Source organism: Syngnathus floridae, chromosome 8, assembly GCF_059516105.1.
Source record: "Syngnathus floridae isolate MCC-2025c chromosome 8, RoL_Sflo_1.0, whole genome shotgun sequence".
NCBI classification, from domain to species: domain Eukaryota; kingdom Metazoa; phylum Chordata; class Actinopteri; order Syngnathiformes; family Syngnathidae; genus Syngnathus; species Syngnathus floridae.
The window spans coordinates 3,915,874-3,942,294 of NC_142420.1; the positions used below are offsets into that span (position 1 = coordinate 3,915,874).

The following is a 26,421-nucleotide window of genomic DNA, read 5'->3' on the forward strand; positions in this document are numbered from 1 at the left end:
AGGTGAAAAGGAGCTTAAATATATAAAGTGCGCCTTATAATCAGGTGCGCCTTATATATGGACCAATATTGAGCCACTACAGCAGGCGTGTCCAAAGTCCGGCACGCGGGCCAAATGTATATATCTTATATATGGACACAGTTTTAAAATGGGCCATTCATTGAAGGTGCGCCTTATAATCAATCCGGTGCGCCTTATATATGGACAAAGTTTTAAAATGGGCCATTCATTGAAGGTGCGCTTTATAATCCGGTGCACCTTATAGTCCGGAAAATACGGTATATCCACTAAATCAGCTAATAATTGGAATAAGCCCCACTGGTCATAGTGAGGTTTCCCTGCTGAGACAAGAGGTGCTTGACACCGGGTAGCTCGCGACCTAGCAGGCTTCCAGCGTCCCTCTCGGCTCGGCAAACTGATGGAGAGCTTATGTCGCCTCATTTCCTCGCTTGGGAATTTACAATGACACCTTGCTGTTCTGTAAAATGTGACATCTATTGAAGATATCTTCTCAGGGTGTGGGCAATACCAACTAGATAACTGTATGAAGGGACAATTAGTGCTGGACATTCCCCAAAAATCTGAAAAAAAGTTTAATGCTACATCCACAACTTCTATCATATAGAGTTCTCTAGTGTATACATGTTCTCAGATATTTTCATTGAACGTACTGTATTTTTTGGACCATAAGGTGCACTTAAGACCCTTTCATTTTTGTCAAAAATTAAAAGTGTGCCTGTATGGATGCTGTCTTTTTTTGGCTTAAATTCAAACTCTTTCCTTCTTACTTTGATGCATTTAATAGCTAGCAGGCGTACATATTTTTGTCATACAAGATAATTTAGCTTCAAGTTTGTAAATATACAAAACACACAGGAGTGCACATAAAAGTTTTGATGTGGTTCTTTGATGAGCAGCAGACATTGTTGTTTGGTTCGGATAGTGGTTGATTTGTTTATCCTAAAAAAGTAATCACAACGTTTTCTTAACATAAAAACACATCTGTTCCAGCGTAGTGTCCCCTTCACCTCTGGCTTGGCATGTTTGTGTTAGCTGCTGCCCGAGAATAGATGAGTTCAAGGCGTTGTGACCTTGAAGAAAACAAATATTCATGATCAATAGTCGCTTTATTCCGAGCATCTCAATGATCCCAAAGTGTGCCACGACGCTCTCCCTCTTTCCCGGCGAGATTTATTCGGACGAGGCAAGAGGACGTTTGCGACGAGTGCACCGTATCGTCGCCGCTTTCAAATGTCATGTAATCGTAGGTTAAAGGAGAGCTAAGTGATGCCGCAGATTATGAATTAGCCATGAAACATAATACAATTCTTTGTTGCGAGCACAGTACAGCTGCACAATTAAAGTTATTTATCTCTCTCGTTTCTTTCTTCTCCCCCCGTGCAAGTTCATCAATTATATTGTGCTACACTTAATGTCCATAAGAGGATGATGCATGATTGCTCTAATTATTTCTTATTCACCATGCTTTCTAAAGCATATCAATTTTGTTAATACCATGTAATTAAAACACGTCAGCACGCTACAAGTCGCCCGGCCCGTATTAATGACTATGAAAATTATTTTAATTAAATAGCCAATTATAGAAAAGTCTTAAGCACGAGAATTGACATTTAAATGAATTCTATTTAAATTGCTTTTCAACATTGTTTTATCAAAGCGTTGCGGCCTGAATAAATTATAACAAGAAACAATATACCGTCCCATTGATCATATGCAACGTAGGTTTTCAAACGCCTGCCTCACGCCATACATCATACACGCTGATTACAATTATGACAAACTCATTTGTTTCACACAACCTCTGCCACATCTGCACACTTCTTTAAAAAGTATTTAAAAGAATACTTTGTTTGTCGTCCATCACATGCAATTAGTAATTTGATCAATATTTTCTGGAATTCATCTCAAAAGAATTAATTCTATAAGTGTGTTTTTCTTTTTCTTTGTGGTGATAACCAAAGAATATGTTGACAACACAACTAATTTCATATAAAATACAGAAACAAGACCAAGCCCATGAGTTCGGGTAGCAAATTGGGAAGTTTCTTTTTAATTTCAATTATATATTTTATATTTCTATTATATATTAAGTTTTTAGGTCAATTTTTTCATCAGTTTCTTCCTAATTACATTGTTTACCAGTTGTACAATGACAAAAAAGGCATTCTATTCTATTATGTTATATTCTATTCTATTCAAAGAAGCAAATGAGGCAAATTATTGTGCACTATTTGGTTGCAACCAGCAGAGGTGCTGTTTATTCACTTTCAATTAGTTTCTAAACTTGTGCAGTGTGACGAATTTTGAAGACGTGGACGACAATGTGGCGTCTACCTGCAATTATTCATTTGATTATGCACATTTGCTTATTTTGTTTTGTTTCATATTGTGTGTTAATATTTGCCTGCTCTGCATCCATTGCAGTTTGATCGTCTTGGAAGGGGATCCTCCCATCTGTGGTCCGTTGAGCTGTTGAGGATCCTGGAAGAATCTTTCCAGGACTGCAAAAACACGTGGCAGAGAAGGCTGGGAAAGTGAGGAGTCAAACCAAGTTAGTATTTCTATAGACCTTCTAAAAGCACGTGAGTCACAAAGGGCTTCACAGGCCCACAGCTGATGCTCGGCTACATTTCTTGATCTACATGCACACTTCACATGCAACATTGACTTATATATTTTTTGGGTCTATTCCTTTTTGTGTTTTTTACAAACTCTGTGGTGTAGATAAATTGTTTTCCTCTGTTATCATAAGTGGGGTCATATATGGCAGCCCACCCACTTTGTTGAAAGACACCAAAGATTGAAACATCCCGTTGTTTAATACTTACCCCACCCCCAGCCACATACCAGGCTCATATATTATCCCACATGATTCCCATAAAATGTGAAACATATATTTTTCCCTCTGACCATTACGACTCGTGCATTGCCGTTAACCCGCGCAAACAATACTTACAAACTGTTGTGACATTCATTGTATGTAATGAAATCTTAATATGGTGCATATTTAAGTGAAAGGTTAGCAACATAAAGGGCAAATGGATTGCCACCGCAATGAATTTTAAGCAGCTATTGATTTTTACACTACAGGCTGCCTCTTTTCTTGAATGATAATTTTGAAATGATACAACTGCTTCTCCTTAAAGCCCTCCGATACAACCGAGTATCACACCATATGTATTGTTTTGGATTGGAATACACTCTTTCCTCCCTGTGGGAATAGCAATGTGCGAGCATGCTGTAAAAGGCAATTAAAAGAGAATTTTAAGCACATAATAGTATATGAAATTTAATGTAATATATTTGCCTTGAAGGGTGTGATAAGCAATTTAATGTTGGCACATGGTGGGGTGTTTTAGTGTCCTAATAATAGAATTGTATTTGTAATCATGATTAGGATACGGCACAGAGTAGAGCATATGCAGGCAAGGTTGACAACACTGGCAGATGGCATTGGGGCAACTGGCCATTTCTGCAATCAGCACTCTGACCAGTGGATAGTGATATGGGAATCTTTGTTCTTCTAACAGTCTGGAACAACATTCATTCCTGTCCTTAAAAGGCAACGTATGTCAATATAAATAGAAAGCTGATCCGAAGACATTTTCTTGATCGTTCAGCGTCATTCGAGTTGCAGGTGAGCTGAAACCTACACCAGCTGACTTTGAGTATCAATCTGAGTATCGCAATAAAGTAAATTTTAATGTTCACTACTTTGAAGAAGATGGGAAATGACGAGATTATAATCCTTTTTTGTATTTGGGAATGGGTGAAGCAGTTATGACAATTTTAGAATAAAAGCTACAACAGGAATAACTCCTCTCGGCCAATCAAATGGTTTGTTCTTAACAGCTTGGCAAGTGGCTGGGCGCAAGGAATGCAAGCGGTGACGAAGCGAGTGTAAACAAATCATGTAGCACGTTCAAATATAATGGTGAAGAAAAGGCAGGTTAAATCTCTCTCTCTCTCTTGCTCTCTCGCTCTCTCGCTCTCTCACCCCCTTCCATCCCTCCCTCCCTACCTATATACATATAAACATATACACATATATACATACATATACACATACGTACATGTATACATACATATATACTACATACATACATACATACATACATACATACATACATACATACATACATACATACATACATACATACATACATACATACATACATACATACATACATATATGGTAGTTTGTACCTCATCTGAAAGACTTTACCTTTTTAACTTTTATTTGTTGGCCATGCTGTAAGCTTTATAATCATGCAAAAAATGAGTAAAAGGTTGTTGTGGCTTCAGTAGAAACCACAGTGGTTCTGGTGGTTTGGATTCAATGGAAACATTATGCAAACTTTACAAGCACACAGGCATTGTGGGTGCTTGTGTATGCGTGTGTGTGGTGTGTGTCCATGCATGCGCCAAAGTGTTTAAAGTGTGTGTGGGTGTTCAGTGTGTATTTTTCATATTGACTTTTAAGGAATGGTGATCTTAATGAAAACATCAAGCAAATGTTTCATACACTTGTTTAAAAATATAGTCATGGACTAGTCATGACAAAAATGTGTTGAAAGTGCATGTGGATGCCATTTGCTGACAATATTTATACAATTATAATGTACATCATGGGTCGGTAACTCCGGTCCTGCATGTTTTCTGTCTCCCTGTTGCAACACACCTTAGTCAAATGATCAGGATTGTTATCCATCTTCTGCAGACCTTGGTAATTATCTGACCATTTGAATCAGGCAGTGTTACAACAGGGAGATGTAGAAAACATGCAGGACCTTGTCCCTCGAGGACCGGAGTTGCAATGTTCCTGACCTCCACTCCATTTTTTGTTTCAAGTGAGGAACCCTAGCTGATCTACTGTAGGCTATATGCGTCAAGAGATTTAAAAAGTTGTGGCTCGAGCAGAAAGCACTGTGATTCTGGTTGTTGGGCAAACTTTTCATCCAGTAGTTTAAAAGCATACAGAGGAGGCATGCATGCGTGCATGAAGTGTGCGTGCTTAAGTGTGAATGGGTGTTCAGTGTGAACTTCCTTTGGTGACACAATATTTGACACAACAAAACTCTAATGCATGCTGTACTTTAGGACTTGAAGACTCTTTCGATTTAATTTCTAATGGACCCCATTGTTGTGCAAAATACTATAAGTAAAAAAAAAGTATTTCATAGAAACACCAGACAGTAGGCAAATGTTTTATACATGTTTAATATTCATAATAGGAGGATGCGTGTGCGTGAGGGCGCGCGCGCGGACAAAACGTGCGAATTGAAATTATTCAAAATAGGAATGAGCATGTATTGAGCGTAAAAAGACTTGAAGAGTTTTCTTTTTTAACTTTTGAGTGAGCAATTCCGATCTCGTTCAAAAGCTTTACAAAACGAATCGATAAAATAAAGGTTGTTGCGACTTCTCAAGTTGGTTTGGAAACAAAGGTTCATATTCACGATTGGAGCGGACATGCGTTGTGCGTGCAGTGTGTGCGTGCGTGCGCGTTCTCTTCTAAAGACTTTTTGTTGCACTGTCCCCAAGCTCCACCCCCTCGCGCACCGTGTGACAACAACAAGTCATCCAGCGAGCCGAGCTTCACTTTTCAGCTCATTTTCCTGCTGTCATTCCTCCTCCTATCTTTGATCATTGTCCTGCCCCCCTCCTCCTCCTCTTTTCTACCCCCATCACGCACTACTCACGCCTCTCTCTTCTTGTTCTTCTTTTTTGGTGCCCCAACTTCCACGCAACTTATCTGAGGAGCTCCAAACACGCACCCAAAAAAAACCTCTGGTGGATTTCTTTTATTCGGCCAAGCTGGCTCGCGCACTTTGAACTTCGGCGACTTTTCCATAACCCCCCACCCCGCACCTTCCCCTCGAAGCGCTGCAAGGTGACCATGGCCGCCGTCCCGGCTGCTCTCCTCTCGCCGGCTTCCCTGGTCCCTCCGCCGCCGCCTCCTCCTCCACCCCCGGCCGCGATCTCCAGCAGCACCGGCATCAGTGCGTCTCCGCCGTCGACCACCTCCTCTCCGTCTCCGTCCTCCTCCTCCTCGTTGCCTCCCCTGCAGACCGCGGTCGGAGCAGCGCAGACGCTCTTCCGCTCCGAGCTGCTGGCCGCTGGCAGCCCGGTGGGCATCTCGGGGGCCGGCAAGCCCGTCTACTCCACGCCGTCGCCCGTGGAGAACATCCCGCAAAACAACGAGTGTAAGATGGTGGAGCTGCGCGGGGCCAAGGTGGCCTCGTTCACCGTGGACGGCTGCGAGCTTATCTGCCTTCCCCAAGCTTTCGACTTGTTCCTCAAGCACCTGGTGGGGGGCCTGCACACCGTCTACACTAAGCTCAAGAGGCTGGAGATCACGCCGGTCGTGTGCAACGTGGAGCAGGTCCGAATCCTCCGCGGGCTCGGCGCCATCCAGCCCGGCGTCAATCGATGCAAGCTCATCTCCAGGAAGGACTTCGAGACCCTCTATAACGACTGCACCAATGCCAGGTAAGTGAAAGAAGTGGTGTGTGTGTTGGGGGGGCGAGGGGGTTCTTTGCTGTGGTCCGCGCTCCTTGCGCGTAAAGCGCACGGGATTCAGCTTTGGTGCGTGTTTTCTCGCGTTTTACGCACAGGAAGGTTCTAAAAAGCTGCTATGAGTGCAAAAGTGTGTTTGAAGCGTGCGTTAAAGTTTGGACTTCCAGGGAGGGTTAGAAAAAAGTTTAGTTAAAAGTCCCAATCCCCCACTAAAGTTCACTTCACTGATTAATTAATTTGCTTTTCATTTATTATCCAGATTATAATCCCTCAACATTGTGATGTTTCTATATTTTGTTTAGCAATCTACAATCATATCACACACATGCAGGCATGTAAGAAGAGATGGAAAGGACACACATTGCTGGGGGTGTGGGGGCAGTGCCTTGCTCAAGGGCTATTGTGCTGTAGCCAGAAAGCAGGCCCGCAACTCTCCAACAATTAGTTACTATTTTAACAGTTTGGCCGTAGCAGGTCTTCAAACGTGACCCAACAGCTCCAAAGTCCAAGTCCTTATGGATGAGCTACATCAGCCAAAATTAATTAGCAAATCATTTCACTCATGCATTCAATTATGGTAAATAGAAAATAATTTTTTTCACAGTGATACACATTTTTCACATCCTATTTTAAAATAAAATTTATAATATATACATATATATATTTTACTGACTGCCAGTCCACTCCATAATAATGATTACAAATGTACTGAGTGCACATGCCAGGAATTATGATGGGAGATTAACGATCCTCAATTAAACAGCCTCCATTTGTAGAAAAGCTCACCACAGAGGCACAGTGACACACACACACACGCACGCACACATGCACGAGGGAGGGAATTAATACATCACTCCATATTAGCAATCGGAAGATTTTCGGACCCGCCATATGTTTTAATATGGCGTGATTAAAAGCCCCAGATCAATAGTTGATTATTCCTGTCTCTCTCACACACACATGGCGGTCAGACTGACCGTCTCACCTGTCACTGTGATTGATTCCATATCGATCCCACCTCCCAACCGTATCCACGGCTACAAGAAAGAAATGCAAATATGATGGGAAAGTGGCGGAATAGTCGTAAACACTTTGAGACACTTGGTCATCTTAAAAAAATATTGACTACTGCTGAAATCAATTATATTACCGCACATTTTTTTTTGTCACTGAGTGAAAGCATTAAGTTGAGTTGCCTTTTCAGATTTTATAAATAACAGAATGTACAGACAAATATGTCAGTCAAACATGTTTATTATAGTATGTTATGTGGATAAGAGGGTGGGATGCTTTGGGCTTTTTTTTATTTGTATTTATTTGTTTTCTATATTTTTTTTATTCAAAAGTTGCAGATGCATTTCATGCTTTTCAATATACAGCAAGACGCAAATAAAATAATTTAAAAAAAAATTGGCTGAAAGCCTCAGGGTATGTTGTGGTCATCTACCAGCATGCATTTCTGGTTGAAATTAGGTCTTCAAATCTATTGCTGTCTAGTTCCTTTGGTTGCCAAGGTTTTTTCCCCGTTATCACTTATTAGACATTAGTGAACTTTGGGCAAATCTGGACACACGTGTGTCATCGGCTTCCTGTTTGCTCGCATATTCGTACTTCTCTTCATGTCAACGGTGTAGGTGTGTGCTTGCGTGTGTCATTTTGCTGGATTGGTGTGGGGGGTTAAAGGATAATGCAGTGCCTCGCGCCGCTTTAATGACGCTAAAGTGCCGAGCTATTACGGGGCACACGGACACAGCACTGTAATTGTCTGTGAAAGCCGCCAGGTCCTGCGGGTCGGTGCTGGGCTCCAAATCAATCAGTCAAGAAGAGGCCTGCCCGTCCGCTTGAGCGTTCGTCCGGCCGCCCGTCCCATTTGCAGAATTACATCACGTGCGAGAGGCATCTGCTGGATAAAAGGCTTCTGTTGCTTACAATCATTTTATTTGTGTGCAATGTGTGTGCCTGTGTGTTAGTGTGTGATTGAACTGCCGCTGACAAGACGGTCAGTTTGTGTAAACAGGTTGCCCGTCCCCCCCACCTCTTTTTCCCACCCGTCAGATAAAAAAGTACCCTCTGGAAATGGTTTCCCCCCCACATCAGTTGCTGCTCTTCTTTATTTACGCAACAATGAGGTGAATAATACTTGTGTATCGTGTACAATGGGGTCGCACTATTTCACAGGCGGCTATTAAGCCCCCCCCCTTCTGTTCACCCCCGGTTGTCTATTGTGCTAAAACACAGTTCAACATTGTGCCATCACTGCTTGTCTCTTTTAGAAATAATTTGGATATATACAACTCACTTTGTTGAGCATGTTGCAGTTTTTTTGACGTTGTAAATGTTCAAAAGTTAATAACAAGAATGCACCTTCTGTCTTCATTTTTTGGTTTTAACTTAGACACAGCAAAAAGTGTTTTTAAATAAAAAAAGGGATTTAGTTTTAGAGATTTCTAATCTTGCGATCCTAGCTACTGAATTGGTTTCTGTTTCAGGATGAGGCAACATGAGGTCTAATTGAAATAGATAAACCGTCTCGTAGGAATTCATGTTTAATTTGCCTTTATTTTAGCTTAAGCCTAACCTATAAAACCAGAATATAGCTGATATCGTTTAAAGTAATACAAATAATCTTTGTGTTAAAAAATACACAAGAGAAGCTTAAAAAATAATCTCATATTAATTCGTAATACATACAGCAGCTCACTCCAAATATTCATTCACTTCCTCCCATGGACAAATTATTGATCACGATTGTTTTTTTCCTGCTACCACCAGGTGGCACCGTAAACTTCTCCAAAACAACACACATCGTCGGCTGGTATCTGTAAAGCTGATGTTCTAGGTCGAGTGAGTCTGACCAGACATTTTGAAAAAGGGAATAATGTAGTATTACAACTAAAGCCTGCCTTCCAATGAGTAAACGTACCCGTTACTCTCTGAAGTTTAGAAAATAAATCCTCGCGGCCATGAGCAAATAAGGTTCGTATAATTCAATGCTAATGCAAAATATTTCGGCAATGAAGTCACTTATGTTTCTTATTTTGTGACAGGCTTTATTGTGGTTTTGCACCATGTGCCTTTTAGGGGTGCACTGTGTTTTTGTACTTTGACATTCTTGTTAGTCTTTTGGAATATAGTCATTGTTGACCCCTTCATTTTCTTAAGGGCTCTCCTGAGCCATCTCTCTCTCTCTCTCGCTCGCTCTCTTGCTCTCTCGCACTCTCTCTCTCTCCGCACACACACACAGATCTAGGTTCAGTAATCTCCCTTACATTACGAGCAACCCTCCAGGAGCCCCCTCTGTTCCAGCTACTTGTTTTCCTTTTCATTTTCCCCGCGGTGGGATGGAAAAAGGTTCTTATTGCTGTGTGACACTTGAACTCTCTGAAAGGTTATTATAACATAGGAGGTGGTGGCGGCGGAGATGTGAGCTGTTTGGTGGGTCTAAATATATGCCATTGGTGTTCTGTTGCTGAGAATGTTGCAGTTAATTGACAATCATGGTCGCACCTCACTCCACCTGAAGGTTAAGCACCCCAGACAGCATCATACGACCCTCCTTAAATACACTCCACTCCCACGAGTCACCTTTGACATTTTTACTCACGACAAAATTACAACCTTATTTTCATCTCATTTTATTTTTTGACTATCTTTTAAAATTACATCTGAAATCTTATACTTTTGTTTGAAATGCTTTTATTTGTTTTTGTCAAAATATTTTTTCTCATCTTACTTTTTTTTAATGCATGTCATAATTGTTATGAGTATATTACTGGCATTCTGATATTATATCTTTTCAATTTGCAGTTCTTTACAAAACTTTACTGACCAAAATATTAGTTTGAATATTGTTACACTATCCTTGCATTTATGACATTTTTTAGGGGCTAATTTTACAGATTTATTCTAAAAAATTTTTTACTTTTAACAGAGGGGTCACCAACTTTTTGAAAGTGAAAGCTACTTCATTGGTATTGATAAATTGAAGTGCTAGCCATGTCATACGAACTCCTGAAAAACTCATTTGCTCAAATAACTTTTATTAGATGTTATTTTTAACAATGCATTCATGTATGTATATGAAAGCATTGGTCATTTTCATGACCTCAGACATTATCAACAATGATTTGACAGATACATTTCTATAAATTTTCCCTAAAATTTGGCAACCTCAGTTTCCCATCACTGGTAAGCTATTTTTAGAAAAGCCTGCAGGCTTCTTATGTGGTCCTTGGGGGCTAACTGGTGCCTGTGGGGTTGGTGACCCCCTGATCTTAAGTATCAGATTAAAAATGTCAATGTGTGTCAGCCTTCTCAAATACACTTTTTTTCACTCAACCAAACCCCCTTTTCAGCAAATGCACATCATTGACATTTTATTTGAATTGGACTTTATTTTAACGTAATTCTTTTTTTTATTTATCACAAATTGCCAACTTCTCATATTGTCATAACCCCTTTGGTTTGGTTTGCTTTATTCCAAACATTATCAACATACATGAACAATAAATAAACAAATAAATAAATAGATAAATCAATTTTCCAGTTTTTGATTCCCAACTTTTTCTAGACCTTGACTTTGACCAGATACAGAAAACCACAATTTTAAAAATAGAACCAAATCACATCAAAACAGTACCTTTAAAGTTTGTATTTATATTTGGGTGCACATAACTTACCCAACGTATTACAAGTATTAAAAGGGCTGATCCTTTTTAAAAACACTAAAGCACATCATCTGCACCTTTAGCCTGGCAGCCTGTCACCGTGGCTCCTCTGCACATTTCAAGTGTGTTTCAGACTACACTCACACATCTGGAAATGACGGTAATTGTTTTGCATAGCGCTCAGTGTGATCTGTCACTGAGGGTGCCAGCCCCCTCTACCACTGACAACCTGCCCCCCCCCACGCCCTTTCCTCCATCGCCGTCGAGCTCTTATTTGTTTTCTTACAAGGCGCCAATGTGTTTACAGGTGCTCAGGGGAGATTTCTAGATTCCATTCAAATGCTTCTACCCGGTTAGAGTGGGTGCTGAGATACCCGTCACCCAGCAACCACATCCAAGAGGGATCCCAGGCGATAATAACTTCAAAAACAAGAGTGACAGATGCCTGATTAGAAATGGTGGGGGGGGGGGTGAAGATAATGGTACACAAAGCTGTTTCAAATCCAAATCTATTCAAGCACTTCCTTGAAAGTCAAATTGTGCCTTGTTTTGTTTGAGACTGTTTAAACAGGAGTGGGCCATTTTTTTTCTTTTTCTTTAATCCATCAGTGGAGCTCTGCTAAATTTGATTAGGTACAGTACATGTGCTCAAGTCAACTGTGCAGGTGGCAGATGGCGGCAAGGTGCGCCCCCACCCGATGCAAATAGTCTCCTTGAAAAATCAGAAGGGCTTTATTAACTTGACATTCATCCAGTTGGAACAAGTGCAAAAAAAAAAAAAAAACATTCCCTCAAAATCCTGACATTGTTTTGAGTAAAGAGGCTGCAGATTGGACTTGTTAAGAGAGGCTTTGTTTGCCGTCGTCTTAACGACGTTTGTGGCTTTGGAGGCTATTTGCATGGCTAAGATCTGCATTTGCTTCATTTGCCTACTCCAGCTCTGGTTGTTATTTGTATCAAGAGTTTTAGAAACATATTGAGGGGAAAAAAAAAGATACTATGGGAAGTTGACAAAGAATTCTTAATCAAGCTTCATTAGTATTTTTTTCTTTTTACATAAATCTGCGCCTTTGTCCGCCACATTATATAACAACTTATCTAAAAATGACCACTGGTCTCATGTTACTTTATTTTCATTACAATGTAAGTTTTCTCACGTAACACTTTGAACTTCTCAAATAATAATAACTTATTCTTGCAACATTTCAATTTCATTTCAGTAAGATTATAATGTATTACTCATAATCGTTTGACTTTATTCTTATCACGTCACAAAAAAAGTTCCAACATTCTCTTAATCTTGTTAATTCTCATTTTCACCTCTCTCTCAATTTTCTGACTTTGTCTCCTTTTCCTGTTACAACCTGGAAGTGTTTTTTTCGTGTAATGTTAGATCTTCATTAGCGATGTAAAATTTGATATTGTAATAGAATCTATTTTTTAGAGCACAAAGCTCAGTTGAAAAACACGAGATGATTATTAACAGCAGTCTTCGAATCATATAAAACAAGTTTCATATCAAGTACGTCCTCCTTCACCATCCTCCTCCTCCTCCTCACCATGCGCTGTATTTAGCCACATGCGAGAACACTAAACGCTACTGACAAGTTAGAAGCTGGAGATGAGATTTCCTGATTGGAGGAAAGGCAAGAAGAAGACGGGTCTTGGGTCGGCCTCGTCTAATATGGTCACATGGAGAAATTGATTTTCCTCTGAAATTAATTAATTTTTCATATAGCCTAAAGCTGGAGTTAAAAAAAAAAAAAGAGTATTTTCCTCTTTTGGAAAAGCATTGCCTAATCATATTAATGTTTTTTTTGCCCCAAGGATGAAAAGATAATTGTACAAATGCATTTGGAAATATGTATCACTGAGTATTTATGATTAAATTATGCAAATAAGCTGCTTCCCATCCTTGGCGGGGCCCAGATTGTCTAATTAGGATTGATATAGCGAGGAGATGTTGGGGAGTCTGAATACAAGCATGTCCAAAAGAGCAGAAAATTGAAAATGACAAGGATGGAATCCTTAAAAAGTGTCTCGTTTGCTCTCACACTGCCCCCCTTCCTCTTTTCTGTCTAATTCAGCGTGGCCGTATCAGGAGTTAATTTTCCCCGGCTTCATTTCTCGTCTGAGCTGACAGGAAAAGGAATCCATCAGGGAGGCCATCTCAGATGGGATTCCACAAATTTCCTCCACTTGTTTTTTTTCTTTCACAGCCGCTATCGGGGATGAATCTTCTCCTGCATAAACACACAGATGTTGTTCCTCAAGAGTTACGCTTTCTTCAGCTTTCTACTCCAAACAAGCTACTCAGCTTTAATAATGTCAGCTTAGTACTACAAGAATCTCACAAAACAGCCTGTGGAAGATTTTGCAATGTGAAGGAGCTACTCCTTACCTCCATACAAATTCTTCAGTAGTCACTGATGCCGATACCAAGTCCTGATACTACGAGTACTTTTAATACAGAAATTTCCCCCCCAAACCAATGACATATAATTGGGAAGAAAGACCAACATATCTCAATGTAGCAGTTTTAATTTCTTTTAAATCTAAAATGTTTTACATTTAAAAATAAAAAAAAAATGTTATTGTAAAAATCTTGAAATTGCATGAAATAATTTTTAATTAATTTTCTATTCTTAAAGTAGGCGGCACGGTGGCGCACTGATTAGTTTGTCCGCTTCACATTTTGGAGGTGCAAGGTTTAATTCAAGCTCTAGCGTTCCTGTGTGGAGGAAGTATCTATTTATCCATATAGTGCTTAGTCAAAATTTGTAAACAAGTTGGGATAATGCAACCCATTTCCTCGGACTTTCATGCTAAAAAAAGAGGCCTCACTTCAACTTGTCACAAGTGGAAAAAAAGTAAGAGCAAATGTATTCGGGGAGTGCACCTAAGTAAAATGCAGAGCATTGTGATTTTTTTGAATATCATACTTTTCCTGCTGTGTCGTCTTCTTCAATTGAAGAGCACAACGCGGGATCTTGTATTGAAAAAAAAAAAAAAGACCCGATTGTTATCTAATCTTTACCTGGCGCTAGCTGAGAAAGGCCCCCCCGAGCTAATGACACTCGAGACTAGCGGCTCATTCTTCACGCTGCTTCAAAAGCTTTCACCCTCAGTCAATACCTTGTGATGACCAACCAAAGAAAAATGACCTTAACTCCGTTTGACGGGAAGTCTGAAGCAGACAAACACTCGATGCAGTCACTGGTATGTGTGTGCCCGTGTGTGTTGTGTTGGATTAAATCTCACATTGCTGAGTTGAGTCAGCACATGAGACATTGCTTTGATTTTCAACACGGGTATTGTACTGTTTAAGGTTTTATTGAAAAGCAAAACCATGGTATTAAAACCTCTGAGGGAATAACTTTGGAATGTTGGTGCATCATGTTGGAATTGAAAATGTTCACTTTTCAGATCGTATTCATCAAATTAATTCATCAAGAGCGGATTTATATTTATGACTCATATAGAGCCAACAAGCTGGTTGATGTTTCCAGACGTGAACATGGATCACCAGATTGTACCCATTCTGTCTTTCAGGCATTCTTTCAGAATCAGGTCTTCACTATTCTTTTGTTGTTGGGCTAAGATTGGCAGATAGATTTTACGGTACGCTTAAAAATGCTTCGATTAAAAACAACCCAACTTGTTTTGTGTCGAACTGACCCAACTTCCTCGGTCAGCCCAATTTTTAACCCATCGGTTTTAAGAGTGTATGTTACTTATGGGGCAGAGAAAGCTTAGGAAAGAATATGTTCAAACATTTTTGTGCGATAAGAAAAGTTTCTGCGAAATTCTGGTGATTGGAGAATATTTGCGTCCTTGATTGAACCCTGACAAGCATTGGCTGCCTTTGAGAACACTTACAATGGTTTGCCCCTTAGTGGGATAGGGGCTAAACCCTTTACTATTCCAGGCTTAACCAAACGATAGTTAGTAAAAGACTTTGGTATGCTCAGGAATAACAATTCAAGTGGAACTCAACTTACTTTAATGAGAGGCTTGCATCAATCGTTTCCGTCATATAGTGGTTCACGCCTGACTGTAGCATCAAAGCACATTAGGTTCACCGAGGTCTGCCCCTCGCCATCTCATTGGCCCGACAGCACCTTGGCTTGACGCAGCGCTTGTCTCCGAGGACACCGCCTGTCACTCTTTAAGAGGAAGGTAATAATAGCTGGGCGCCGCAGCAAAGTGGTGGCGCGGGCGATTTTGAGGAAACGTCAGGGAGATGCTGACATTTGAGTCAGTGAGGGGGACAAACAAGAGCGGTGTGGCCAATAAAAAGAGTCCAACGGTTAATCCGGCTGGACAGAAGACGCGAGATGCGGAAAGAAGAGGAGTGACAGTGTTGGATGAAAATTCGTTGACCTGCTGTTATTGATAGCCAACTCATAACCTTCGCTGGTGTCAAAAAGCGACTACGTTTGGGGATGACTGCCTGGAGTACAGCAAAAAGTCTCTTATTCGATTTAAAGTGGTGTCTGTTTAAAGCGACAACATGAAACGACGTTACCCAAAAATAACAGCTTCTAAACCATTTGGGTTGTACGTTAACTTTTGAAAACTGCCAAATTGTTAACTTCAATCACCTCATTCCAGTGTTCTGGTGGACCAGCCAGGACACCTGGAAACAGGTTTCTGATAATCTTCCATCAAAATACACAAAGGAAACGATAAAGAATATCATCAGACCTAACATTCAGTTGTAACATTTGGATTTGGGGTCAGGAGCGTGTGATGACGTCTAGGTCGGATATATTTGACCTGGCTGTTCAGGCTGCTGTTGCACTGCAAAACATCGGATCATCCGATCACATATGAATGTGGCCCAAGTCGGATTTGAAACAATCGGAAAAGTTCGGTTCGGACTATTTGGAATTTGGAATTGAACTGCAGTGTGAACGTAGCCTCTGAACAGGAAGTGTTCAAACAGCAATTTGCGAATTAAAGCATTTCCTCAGCAATCTAAGAATAATTTGTTATCTAATAACACTAACACTGCAGCTCTGCTTACCCTTGGGCTTTGACATTATAGTGATTTGGCGTTGTCCCACTGAAAGATTTTTGTCACCACTTCTAAATGGGGGATCAATCCATCCATCACTTTTCTGTACCGCTTATCCTGTGTAAGGAAAAAAAAGGGAAAAAAAAGAGATTTTTGCCAATTCAAAAATAAATAATTGCTAATTTTAGCCGTCGTGTAAATATCCCACAAATTATGATCCCAAAACAGTTTCATATCACTTCAATCTCTCATTACCTTGAAAAATAATTAGGAGGATGATTGATCTAATGATTTCGGATTGGTTGATTTATTCAATCAGTGTTGATTAAAATAAATGAGTATTAAAATAAAAGACTCACTGTTGGGGTCCAATTCAATCAGCTGATAATTAGCTATTTCAAAATGTTTTTTTTTTTGGTATTTGTGGCAAGGCTTGGCCATTTTTGCTGTACACGAGCTTGTAATAGGGATAATTGTATGCTTCTGATTTTGTGGGAACAATTTGTTTGATGGTCCTTTTCTATTCCCAGTAGTCCCAGCAAGGTCTGTAAAAGGCTTGGATGTATTTGGTGTGGACCTTTTTTTCCCCCCCATCTGTAATTTGTAATGGGCATGTCTTCTAATACTTTTGACAACCTTCTATCATGTGCATCTCATCTCCAAAACATCAAGTTGCATCCACACGGCTGCTTTCAAGCTTCTAGCGGCAGAAAAGTAACTTTTTGTGGTCATTCCATCGTGGTGAGGCAAATAATATGACTCCTCTATGGAAATAAACACGGCTCATGGTAATAACGTGGCCCTGGGCTGGGACGACGCGTCCACATACATTAACCCTGGCGCGGCTCACACATTTGCAGCGCGTGAGCGGGCGAGGTAGTGTGAAAGTGAGAGAGAGCGAGAGAGAGAAAGAGAGAAGTTCACATGTGAATGGTCTTGTGTGAAAAGCAGGATGAATTGAGTCAAGCTGACATAGCATGCCAATACGCTTTGTCTCTTTCCCAATGCTGTATTCATTTGTGGTGCTCACACATTTATTGCATGATTGACAATTATGAGAGGCTGACCTACTTCTTTGTGTAGCTTTTTCATTACTTGCCTTTGCTTTATTGTGTGCATTGTATAGCGTGCGTATGTGTGTGCGAGACGTTCAGTCTGAGGGTCATGCTCCGCTTGGACCCTGTATTGAAATTCATTTTCTATTGAAACGTTGAAAAAAAATTGTGATGGAGTTGTTTCATTACACAAGCCAAAATTTGGCTGGTTGTAGGGATGACGATGATGATTGATATTTCGATTAATTTAGTATTACCCAACGGTTATTGAGCCAAGGCACATATTCGACAAATTGTAACTTTGCATCACTGGCACATGGACTAATGGACTAAGTAGTTGTAGTAAATCATTTTCAACTTTTGGGGATACATTGATTAATGAAATTCTGTCGATTGTTTTAAAATGATTGTCAACTGCGTGAAGCAATTGAGGCAAAAAAAATACACTACTTTGCAGTAGAGGCACTGTTGATTTACGTTTAACTAGTTTGCTGTCTAAAAATATAAATATATAAATAAAAAATTAAAACACAACGTCAGCTATGAGAAGTTGACCTACAGCAACACAGCTGCTATCTGAAGTGAATACAAACCACTGAGAACTGATTATCAACTTTTTTTTGCAGTTAATAAAGCTAATTTGGTCAAATTCCCATTCCTTTCAGATCCCATGTGGCTTTTGTTTGATGTTCCTCTTGATTTTCCTTGGTTATTTGAACTTAATTCATTACAGAATCATTGTGTTTGTTTCATCACCCAAATCACAAATACAGATTTTTTTCACAATGGTGGCTTGTCAGTGAAAGACTTAATTTAAATCTGCCATTGCCTCATTCCTTTATCCCTTTATGGCTCATTCTACCTGTGTATCGTGCCCAGTCGAGCTTGGATCACTTACGAGTGTCGAGGAGAGCAAGATACCTCCTGGGAATGCCGCTTGACTGGGCCCGGCAAATGATACAAGGCGGGCTTTAGCCGGGAGTTAATATCCTGCAAAATTGTCCCACGCAGTCTTGGTGGCAGAACGCCGATGATTAAATGACACAAGCATATCAAAAACATTTTTCGCAGGCTAGTGGGTCTTAAGTGTTTCCCAAGGTTACTGTCAGAAAAATATAGTTGAAGTTGTGCTGGTTATAATTGGAAAAAAAATGTGTGGCATTATCTGTAGCACATTATGTCATATAATACATTATCAATCAATATTGTCTGATGTTACATTTGGGGAAAGTTTTGACAGCTTTGACTTTATGATAAGATTTTGAGAGACTTGATTATATATTTCCTCATTTATTGGTTTCCCTTCACCAGTTACACAACAGAGTCATTTCCTGTACATGTGTGAAAACATATCAGTATTGATTTGTATACTATTGTTTGTCCTATATGAGACAAGTCTGTTACAACTGGATCAGGTATTTATATTGTCAGTAATCAATGTCACGCTTATGGCAATTTTGAATTTCCCCCGATACATTTTTAAAAAAGTCTATGCAAAAGAGATTTTTATTATTTTGAAATTCTGACCATTAAATTACTGTATTCTAAGACGATTGGTGTCATTGGACAACCAACGCAATATTCTTACGTCTACTTAGCCTCAAACCAACAATCCCTCTTAGGGATGCCTGCTCGTTGACCTTGCTTTGAAGCTAGTTTTAATGAAGACGGAGGTGATCAATTACTTTTCCAAGAGCATACCACGCTTTGTTTTAAAGCACATGAAAGACGGTGTAATAAAAGCCAAAAGGTCCTTCTGTAGTTATCAAATGGCCTTTTTTTTCTCTCTCTCCCCCTGCTGACCTTTCAAGAAGCCACGCTAGGAAGTGGAGACAATACAAAGAAATACAGATCACATTTCGGACATCAAACCCTCCTTTGTGCCGTTTATTTGCTCTGGGAAGGAAAAAAAATGACCCGTTATTTGAACACAGGAACAATAAAAAGAATGAACTGCTCACATCAAACAAAGTTTATGTTACGCAGTGGCGGATACAGTCCGTTTTTTATTATTTCTTCGCTTATCTGATGCTCACAGCAGAGGTGGAGTCGGTGTGAATGTGCTTGTGTTCATCCACCACTAAGCTCTCCGGCGTGTTTGAGCGTCTGTAAATATTCACTATTTGTGTTGACATCGACAGCTGTGCCATTTCCTGTTCCTGTTGTTGCAGGCCACATACAGAAGGTTGTTTAACAAGACAGAAGTAGTGGCAGGATCAAGACAAGCTGTGGAAAGTGGCAGAATTGCAATTTCTTCACATTTTACTCATACAAAATAAGTAAATTAGTCATGCAAATAAATTAGTTGTGGTAAATTAAGTGTAAACATCTGTGGTTAACAAATTAAGACCTCAATCTAAACTACCAGAGATATTAAATTTGATACATTTGCAATAAGCAGTCCATCATGCTTAAAGATTGAAAGAAGGCTAATTAGTTTCTTAGCGCATGTTATTGTTATTTAGATAATGTTAGAGACATTTTTGACTAATTTACAGGCAAAATTGGAGAAAACATCGATAACCGGCTCCATTTTAGTGGCCAGTGTGACTTGTGCTTGATTAACATTGGGTATTTTCTCAGGTCTGTGAAGCGTGGCATATTTTTTAAAAACAGGGGCATTTGCGCTGCTGTGGGTGTGAACACAGTCTACTTGATTCACAGCAAATGGAAGCGGCTCCTTTAATTTCCTTCAAGGTGGTGCACGCGAGAAGTGCCTTAATCGTCCTTGACATGGCAGAAGAAGTACAAGAATTGTTTCTGACGCCTGCCATATGGACTGAACGCAAACCGATCTATAGTGTTCTGGTTACCTTGTGAGTGAGTCTGGTTGTACGAGTTATGTCCACTCCGACAACAGCTCACTGAGTGTTTTCATTTTTTATTTGTGTTTTTAAATATTGGTCCCATTCAATATCACCAGCTCAAAGTGCAGCTGCTGTTGTTCTTCTTGCCTCGACGTGACGCCTTACAATACCTTACTGGCTGTTTTTTTATTACTTCACTCTGGTGGAGAAATATCGGGTATTGCTTGAAAACAACTTGTTGTAATGAATAGCAAACAATGAACTGTATGCATAAGTAAGACTTCTCGACACTTAGTTGAAGATTAAATTCTAAAAATGCATTCTTACAAAAGGCCTTCAATGCAATGCCATCCATGGACTGGCTGACTGCAGTGGGAACGTAATCACGCTCTTGGATGTGGAATGTTATCAGGATGCATGATGGCACCCTGCATTCCTGCCATTCTTCTCCACATTCCATAGGAGAACGTTGGAGTGTCATTGCCTGCGGAACCTTCGAGAAGCTCAGTTGGAGTCCCTGCTGGGGCCCGGCCTGTTGACAGTTCCCTGGCACTGTTGGCTCAGCAGGAAGACATCAGTCGCAGGAACAGCGATGGCTGTGGATGACAGCCGTCTGGTCAGCGGGGAAGGACACAGTCGGAAGAGATTAGGCTTCACCCGCAGGTCACAATATTCCAAGGGTGGGCCGCGGGTCAGTCGTGTTAGGATTTGTTGAACGGAACAGGTCCGGTGGATTAAGGTTATTAAACATAAGAGACTCATGGTATGATTATTGATAGAATATATATATTTTGTGCAGTAGCTGCATTAAAATATCATAGTTTGTCTGAATGCATTTGAACAATCATACGAGTACTTTTCAGTTTTCGTTGATTATGGTGGCACCATTAGGACAAAAATCGGTTTTGACTGAAGTCGACCACATATCCCATGTCGTCAAATCCTGAGCTCTCGTTTACCTGCAGTTGGACTGAGTTTCATTTCTGTTTCCGTGCGTCCTGTTTTTAATACATTTATTTATAAATATATCTTTAGTAGAGGAAAAAACTACATTCAGACAAAATGTGACGTGAATATTGAATATAAAATCTCATCCGTTAGTCTCTCCCTCTTGCCGCCACGTATGGCATCAATGTTTTCCTCAGAGAGAACAGCTTTGGAATGATCGCCGTGCAATAAACCCCTCCAGCATTTCATTTGATATTTTAAAATATATTTCTAAATTATTTTGTCAGGCTCCTCTTCTTAAGCGTACCCCCACTTTAGCCCTGGGAGAATAAAAATCTTAGAGCCCTTCCTGTCTTTATCCCAAACAAAGGACAGTGTAAAAAACACAACAATGAAGTATTTGATGAAGTAGTTATCTGTACTGTACTGTAGATAACGACACAATTTATTGTGATATAATTGTGGCTCGCTACTACTATTAAAGGAGCTGCAAATTCTCGAATACCTGACAGTGCGTTCTCCTAACTACCATGTTGGGGCAACATCAAGGGAGGTCGTCCATCTCCTGACGAGAGCACAGTTAATTGAAAACAATATTACTCGTTAAAAGCAATCTTCATAACACCAGGGCAGCCGTTTCATTGTTATATTATTTTTTACAGCAGCGGGCCTCTCGCTCCATCTCTCTCGTCTGTTCTCCTGTGTTGCGCTGCCCGAGGTTTGCTCTGACAGATCCGACTAGCGCTGAACAAATCCTCACATTTATACCCCCGCCGGTATTAAACGCTCATGTAGCGCATTTGTAAGGTCGTCGGAGACCCGACGCGCTCTCATAAGTCTCCTTTAGCTGCGCTGATGGCTGGTGTCAGGCATGTCTACTGACTGAAAGGCAACACGGGCAGATAGCGTTTGATCGGTGATGGAGATGGCTCTGCATTGGAGTAGAGCCCTGGTGATTAATAACATTGCAAAAAAAAAGGATGTCATCTCTCGGACGCCCTAATAAAAGCTCTTGAATGTATCCGGGAGAGGCGATATGTTGACAGTTGATGATGCAAATGAGGCTAAATGTGGGGGGGAACCTGAACTGAATCACCTCTCGGTCTCCGTGGCGTTTGTGTAAGCAGGCCGGCCGTTTATGCCGCTCAAAGCTAGCCGTGACACTCTATCGCCTTTTGTCTCAAAGTACTAACTGTATTTAATTTCACATCTTATCGTGCCAGGCTTTGTCTGCCGCCGAGTGTCTGCGCAGCAGAGGCGACCCCCGGAGATAAACTCTGTCAAGCTCTGGGGTGATTTATTAAATTCTGATTTCTGTGAAGGACTTTAATGTCGTGGGGGGAAGGGGAATGAATGGCGAAAAAGAGGAGGAGGAGGTGTGCGGGAGAAAATATGTCGCAGGTGTCTCTGCCAGCTCCGGGTTACAGCTCTCTCTCTATTAGTAGTGTTGTTGGCGAAAGAATGACTGGATCAGGAATCTGTAGCTCCTTTTTCGCTGCCTATAAAAGCTTTTCTGTGTGTAATGGATCAAGGCAGAATGGGTGTATTAAAATCGACCTGTAAATTTCTTGATTTTTTTTCAGGTAGTATTAGAGGCATCACATCATAACATAAGCAAGGGGGTCTCAAAGGTACTGACACTGAATCGGGGAAGAAGTGAACTTTTGAGCTCGTACCAGACGGGAGAATTGGGAGTTGAATCCGAACTACAAATTTCCCGGCCTGGGTTTATTGCTGAAGTCTGCAGTACTATAAGTAGAACTGCATCCGTCTGAAGGGGTTGACCCAGAAAGGCGGAGTAAAACTTGACCTACAAATTTCCCATACTTTGTGGTCGTATCAGAAGTGTAAGAGACAGTTTGATCATGGCATGGAATGAGGGTTTGTTGAAGTCAGTCTGAATTTGTCAAGGCTCCCAAGGTGGTATCACAGTTCGGATGACGGGATTGTGAAAGGTAAAAACTGAATGGGAGGTTCGAGGTGACGGGCATTTCTTTCTGAGGTACTATCAGCGGCCGGACAGCCTCTGTGTGAAAGCTCTGTATTAGGGGGTCAAGTTGACCTGTGAATTTCCAGCCTTCCAAGGTACTTTCAGAGGGACCTCAAAGGTGAGATGGCAGTTGTGTAAAAGGAACCAATATTGATTTGAGGGTGTTGAAGTCGACCGGTGAATATCCTGGGGTCAACCGTATAATGTACTTAAAGGTGGCGGTTGAACCTAACAATTTTTCCTGAAGAAATATATTGATGAAGTTTAGCCTTGGATTCATATCTTCTATCCCGTTGTGTTGAACGCAATTGTCTGACAAGTGTTAATGGTATCACACAAGAAGACACTAAAATGGCGAATAAATCCAACTGTAAAGAGTCAGAAATGCCAATGTTGCGGAAACTATGCGAATTGAAAGAGGTTTTATGTTGAACTTCCCGTCTTTGTTGTGGCACTGACCTTGAACACCCCCCCATCAATTCCACTCCACCCTTGCTCTCGCCTGGGACAGCAGTATCAGGTCTCTCCATTTTGGACTGCAGACAGCCACTTGAGTGCGGCTCACTTTCACAGGGGTCTCGACACAGCTAAGGTTTATATTTTAATGCTAATCTTCCTTGTGACACCTGGATGGAGTACTAACCAAATCGATTAGGTAAATCCTTTGACCCTCTTGGCCTTGTGTGCTATTTGAATAAAGCCCGATGTTTGAGCGGGACATGATTCTGTAAGATCAGCAGATTTTACGGCGAGCTAATATATATTGTAGTTCTACATTGTGTGAAAGACAAGGAGTTCTTTTTGAGATGCTTCTTTCCCATTTTTTTTCCTTTTCAGACAAGCCACCCATCTCAGTGTTGCTTGGGAAAGGCGTCGCGGGGGGTAAATGACCCCAAGTAATAAGCTACTGCCTCAAATACTGTTAGCCCTAATAATCCTCAATGACGTGTTGTGATTTTCGCTGGGGAACCTGCAAATCTAAGTAGGACGTTGCCATGGGTGATGTGAAGTTCTGCAGAGCTGGGACAGGATTTTACTTGAAATCACACAGGTTCTTAGTAAATACTAAAATCTAGACAAAACTTAAAGTTAAATATATATATATACTATATATAGTTTTCTTCATTTCTGTTTGACCTAGCGTGCAAACCTTGGTTAAAGCGGCCAGCTCCTCTGATACATTCGCATTAGTCCTCTCCATTGTTCTCAGAGATTCAGCATCTTTTGTCTTTGCCACAGATTTGTCTTTTGATCTGTGTTAGTGATTTATCTGTACGGGATTGTTTTTTTTCCCGCCCTCAGGAAATTCAGAATGAGGCTGGCCTAACCTTGCCAGGGTAAAACAAAAAGCCCTAGAGATGATCTCATTTATTTTGATGCTGCGGGGTGTGGGGACTAAGTATACTCATCTTACCTCTAACATCATTTCCATTTGGAAGAGGCATGTTATCTAACCTGAAAGTTACACAAAGCCAGCGAGTCCATTAAACAGGACACTTGACTGTAACAGTTTTCCTTCTCTGGAAAAACATCATAGTTTGGGATGTGGGGGGGCTTGGTTCCGAGAAGGGTGCCTACAGAGTTTGACAACCCTGAGGGGATTGGATGTGTTTACCTTGTGCAATGTTTTTCCACCCTTGTGTGCAGCTGTTGAAGCCTCCTCCCTCCCTCTCGCCAGCTGCCGGAGACACAAAGTTAAGAGAGTAGAAGCATAAGGGGATGGATTGCAGTAAGGGAAAGGGGGGGGGGGGACCACTCAACACCTGCCACCCAGAAAAGGTGCGCAAGATGATAAAAAGGGCGACACGGGCACAAAAGGTAGAGAATTTGTTAAATGTGGTTGTTGAGATTGTGGATGAAAGCAAAACAGGTGGTAGTGGTTCCAGGGCAACCATGCAGGTAGGCTACAGTATCACGCTAAAATGCTTTTGATATTCACTCAGCATGGCTAATCTTAAATGCACATCTCAGCACTGATTATAAATAGATCTGGCCATGTTTGTTTCCGGAAAAGGCTGTTTTCCTTCTTTCTTTGTGGCTCCAGATGTGTCTACGCTTTGATCGACATTGTTTTGAGGTCGAGGTCCGCCACGTCTGGGATGACTGAAAAAGAGAGGAAACGTTTTCCCCAGCAGCGCTAATTATTTTTCCATCACCACTGTGACAACACACTCATGTCCTACTACGAGTTCCAAACAAACACAATACTCGCTGTTGTTTCATATTGTGCAAAAGTCGGTATTGTGCAACCATTAGCTGTTGTTTGCTTTGCCTTTATTTCAAAGACCACAGTTGCTGGAAGGTTCATGATGTTCCAGGACAGAATTTTAAAACAACTTACTTATATTTAATGTCTCTTCTATCCTAGTAAAATTTAAATGTCTGATATGGAGGTGGAGCAGAAACACTCACCCCTTCTTCTGTGTCCCACCAAATATTTTTTTGTATTTGATGCTTGCCCCCCAAAATATAACCCATGAAATAAAAGGGAATATGCAATCTTTGTCATCAACCAATTTCTCTGAGACATTCCACCCTCCCTAGTTTCCTTCTTGTTCCGCTTGGGACCGAATTGTCAATTGCTTGACATTATCTAAACAAGAAATTTTTAAAACTAATTAAAGGAATGTCTGTAGTATCTTGATAAGGCTGAGGTTATGTTTTTTTTCTTCTTCTTCTTCCTCTCTAACTTTACCCTGCCTGCAGACTTGCCACAGGCTCGTCTGAGCGCAGGAAGTTATGAAACCGCCGCCACCGCCGTCGTCGTCATCATATCATTTGCACAAGTTTGAAGCGCTCTCTCCCGCGGCTCTGTTGACCGGAGTCCATAAAACAGCTTTATTAAAAATGACACCATTCTGCTCCGTATTTGCTCGGCGTCGGCTCATCTCGATGAGGTCACATGTCGCAGGGGGAAGTGTGGCCAACAATAGGCCGAGTTTATGACAGATAGCAGCTGTCTGGGCGCTGGCCGTGTTGTGATAACATATTGTGCGCAGCGCAGCCTGCATCTCCAAATCTGCTGCCTGATAATCTGCCTCACTGTTCAACAGTAAACGGCCTCGGCCCACAATTCAAAGGCAAGTCAGCGCTGTTCCAATTTCCTGTGACCAAACCGTGCTCGATAGTAAATCATGTACATGTACTATTGATGCAACGGCTGCTTGCTGTTGCATAAGTTGAGTTGGCAAGTGAGGAAATCACCACGTTTCTCAATGAGCACACTCTATATTACCTGTTTAAACCTTCGAGAGTACCTGGTATTTCAACTTGTCAATATTAAGTTGGATTTTTGTCTTAAACTGCCTATTTTGAATTGACATTTACTTAGAGGGGTTGGGGTGAACATATAGGTTTTATTCATGGCATAACAATTCTTAAAGCAATAATGGTA

At 40.9% G+C, this 26,421-nt stretch overlaps 1 protein-coding gene across 3 annotated transcripts in view; it reads left to right on the plus strand.

The window, feature by feature from the left end:
- Nucleotides 1-5,626: 5,626 nt before the first annotated feature.
- The window catches only part of dachd (dachshund d), a 105,919-nt gene continuing 85,124 nt past the window's right edge, over nucleotides 5,627-26,421 (plus strand). For 2 of the 3 annotated variants that reach the window (XM_088382945.1, XM_088382947.1), the window contains exon 1: nucleotides 5,773-6,513. In XM_088382945.1, coding sequence (XP_088239071.1) covers nucleotides 5,921-6,513 — 593 coding nt within the window. In that variant the 5' untranslated portion in view covers nucleotides 5,773-5,920. Of the gene's footprint in view, nucleotides 6,514-26,421 lie in introns of all 3 variants that reach the window. The other variant, XM_088382948.1, reaches the window with a different exon arrangement.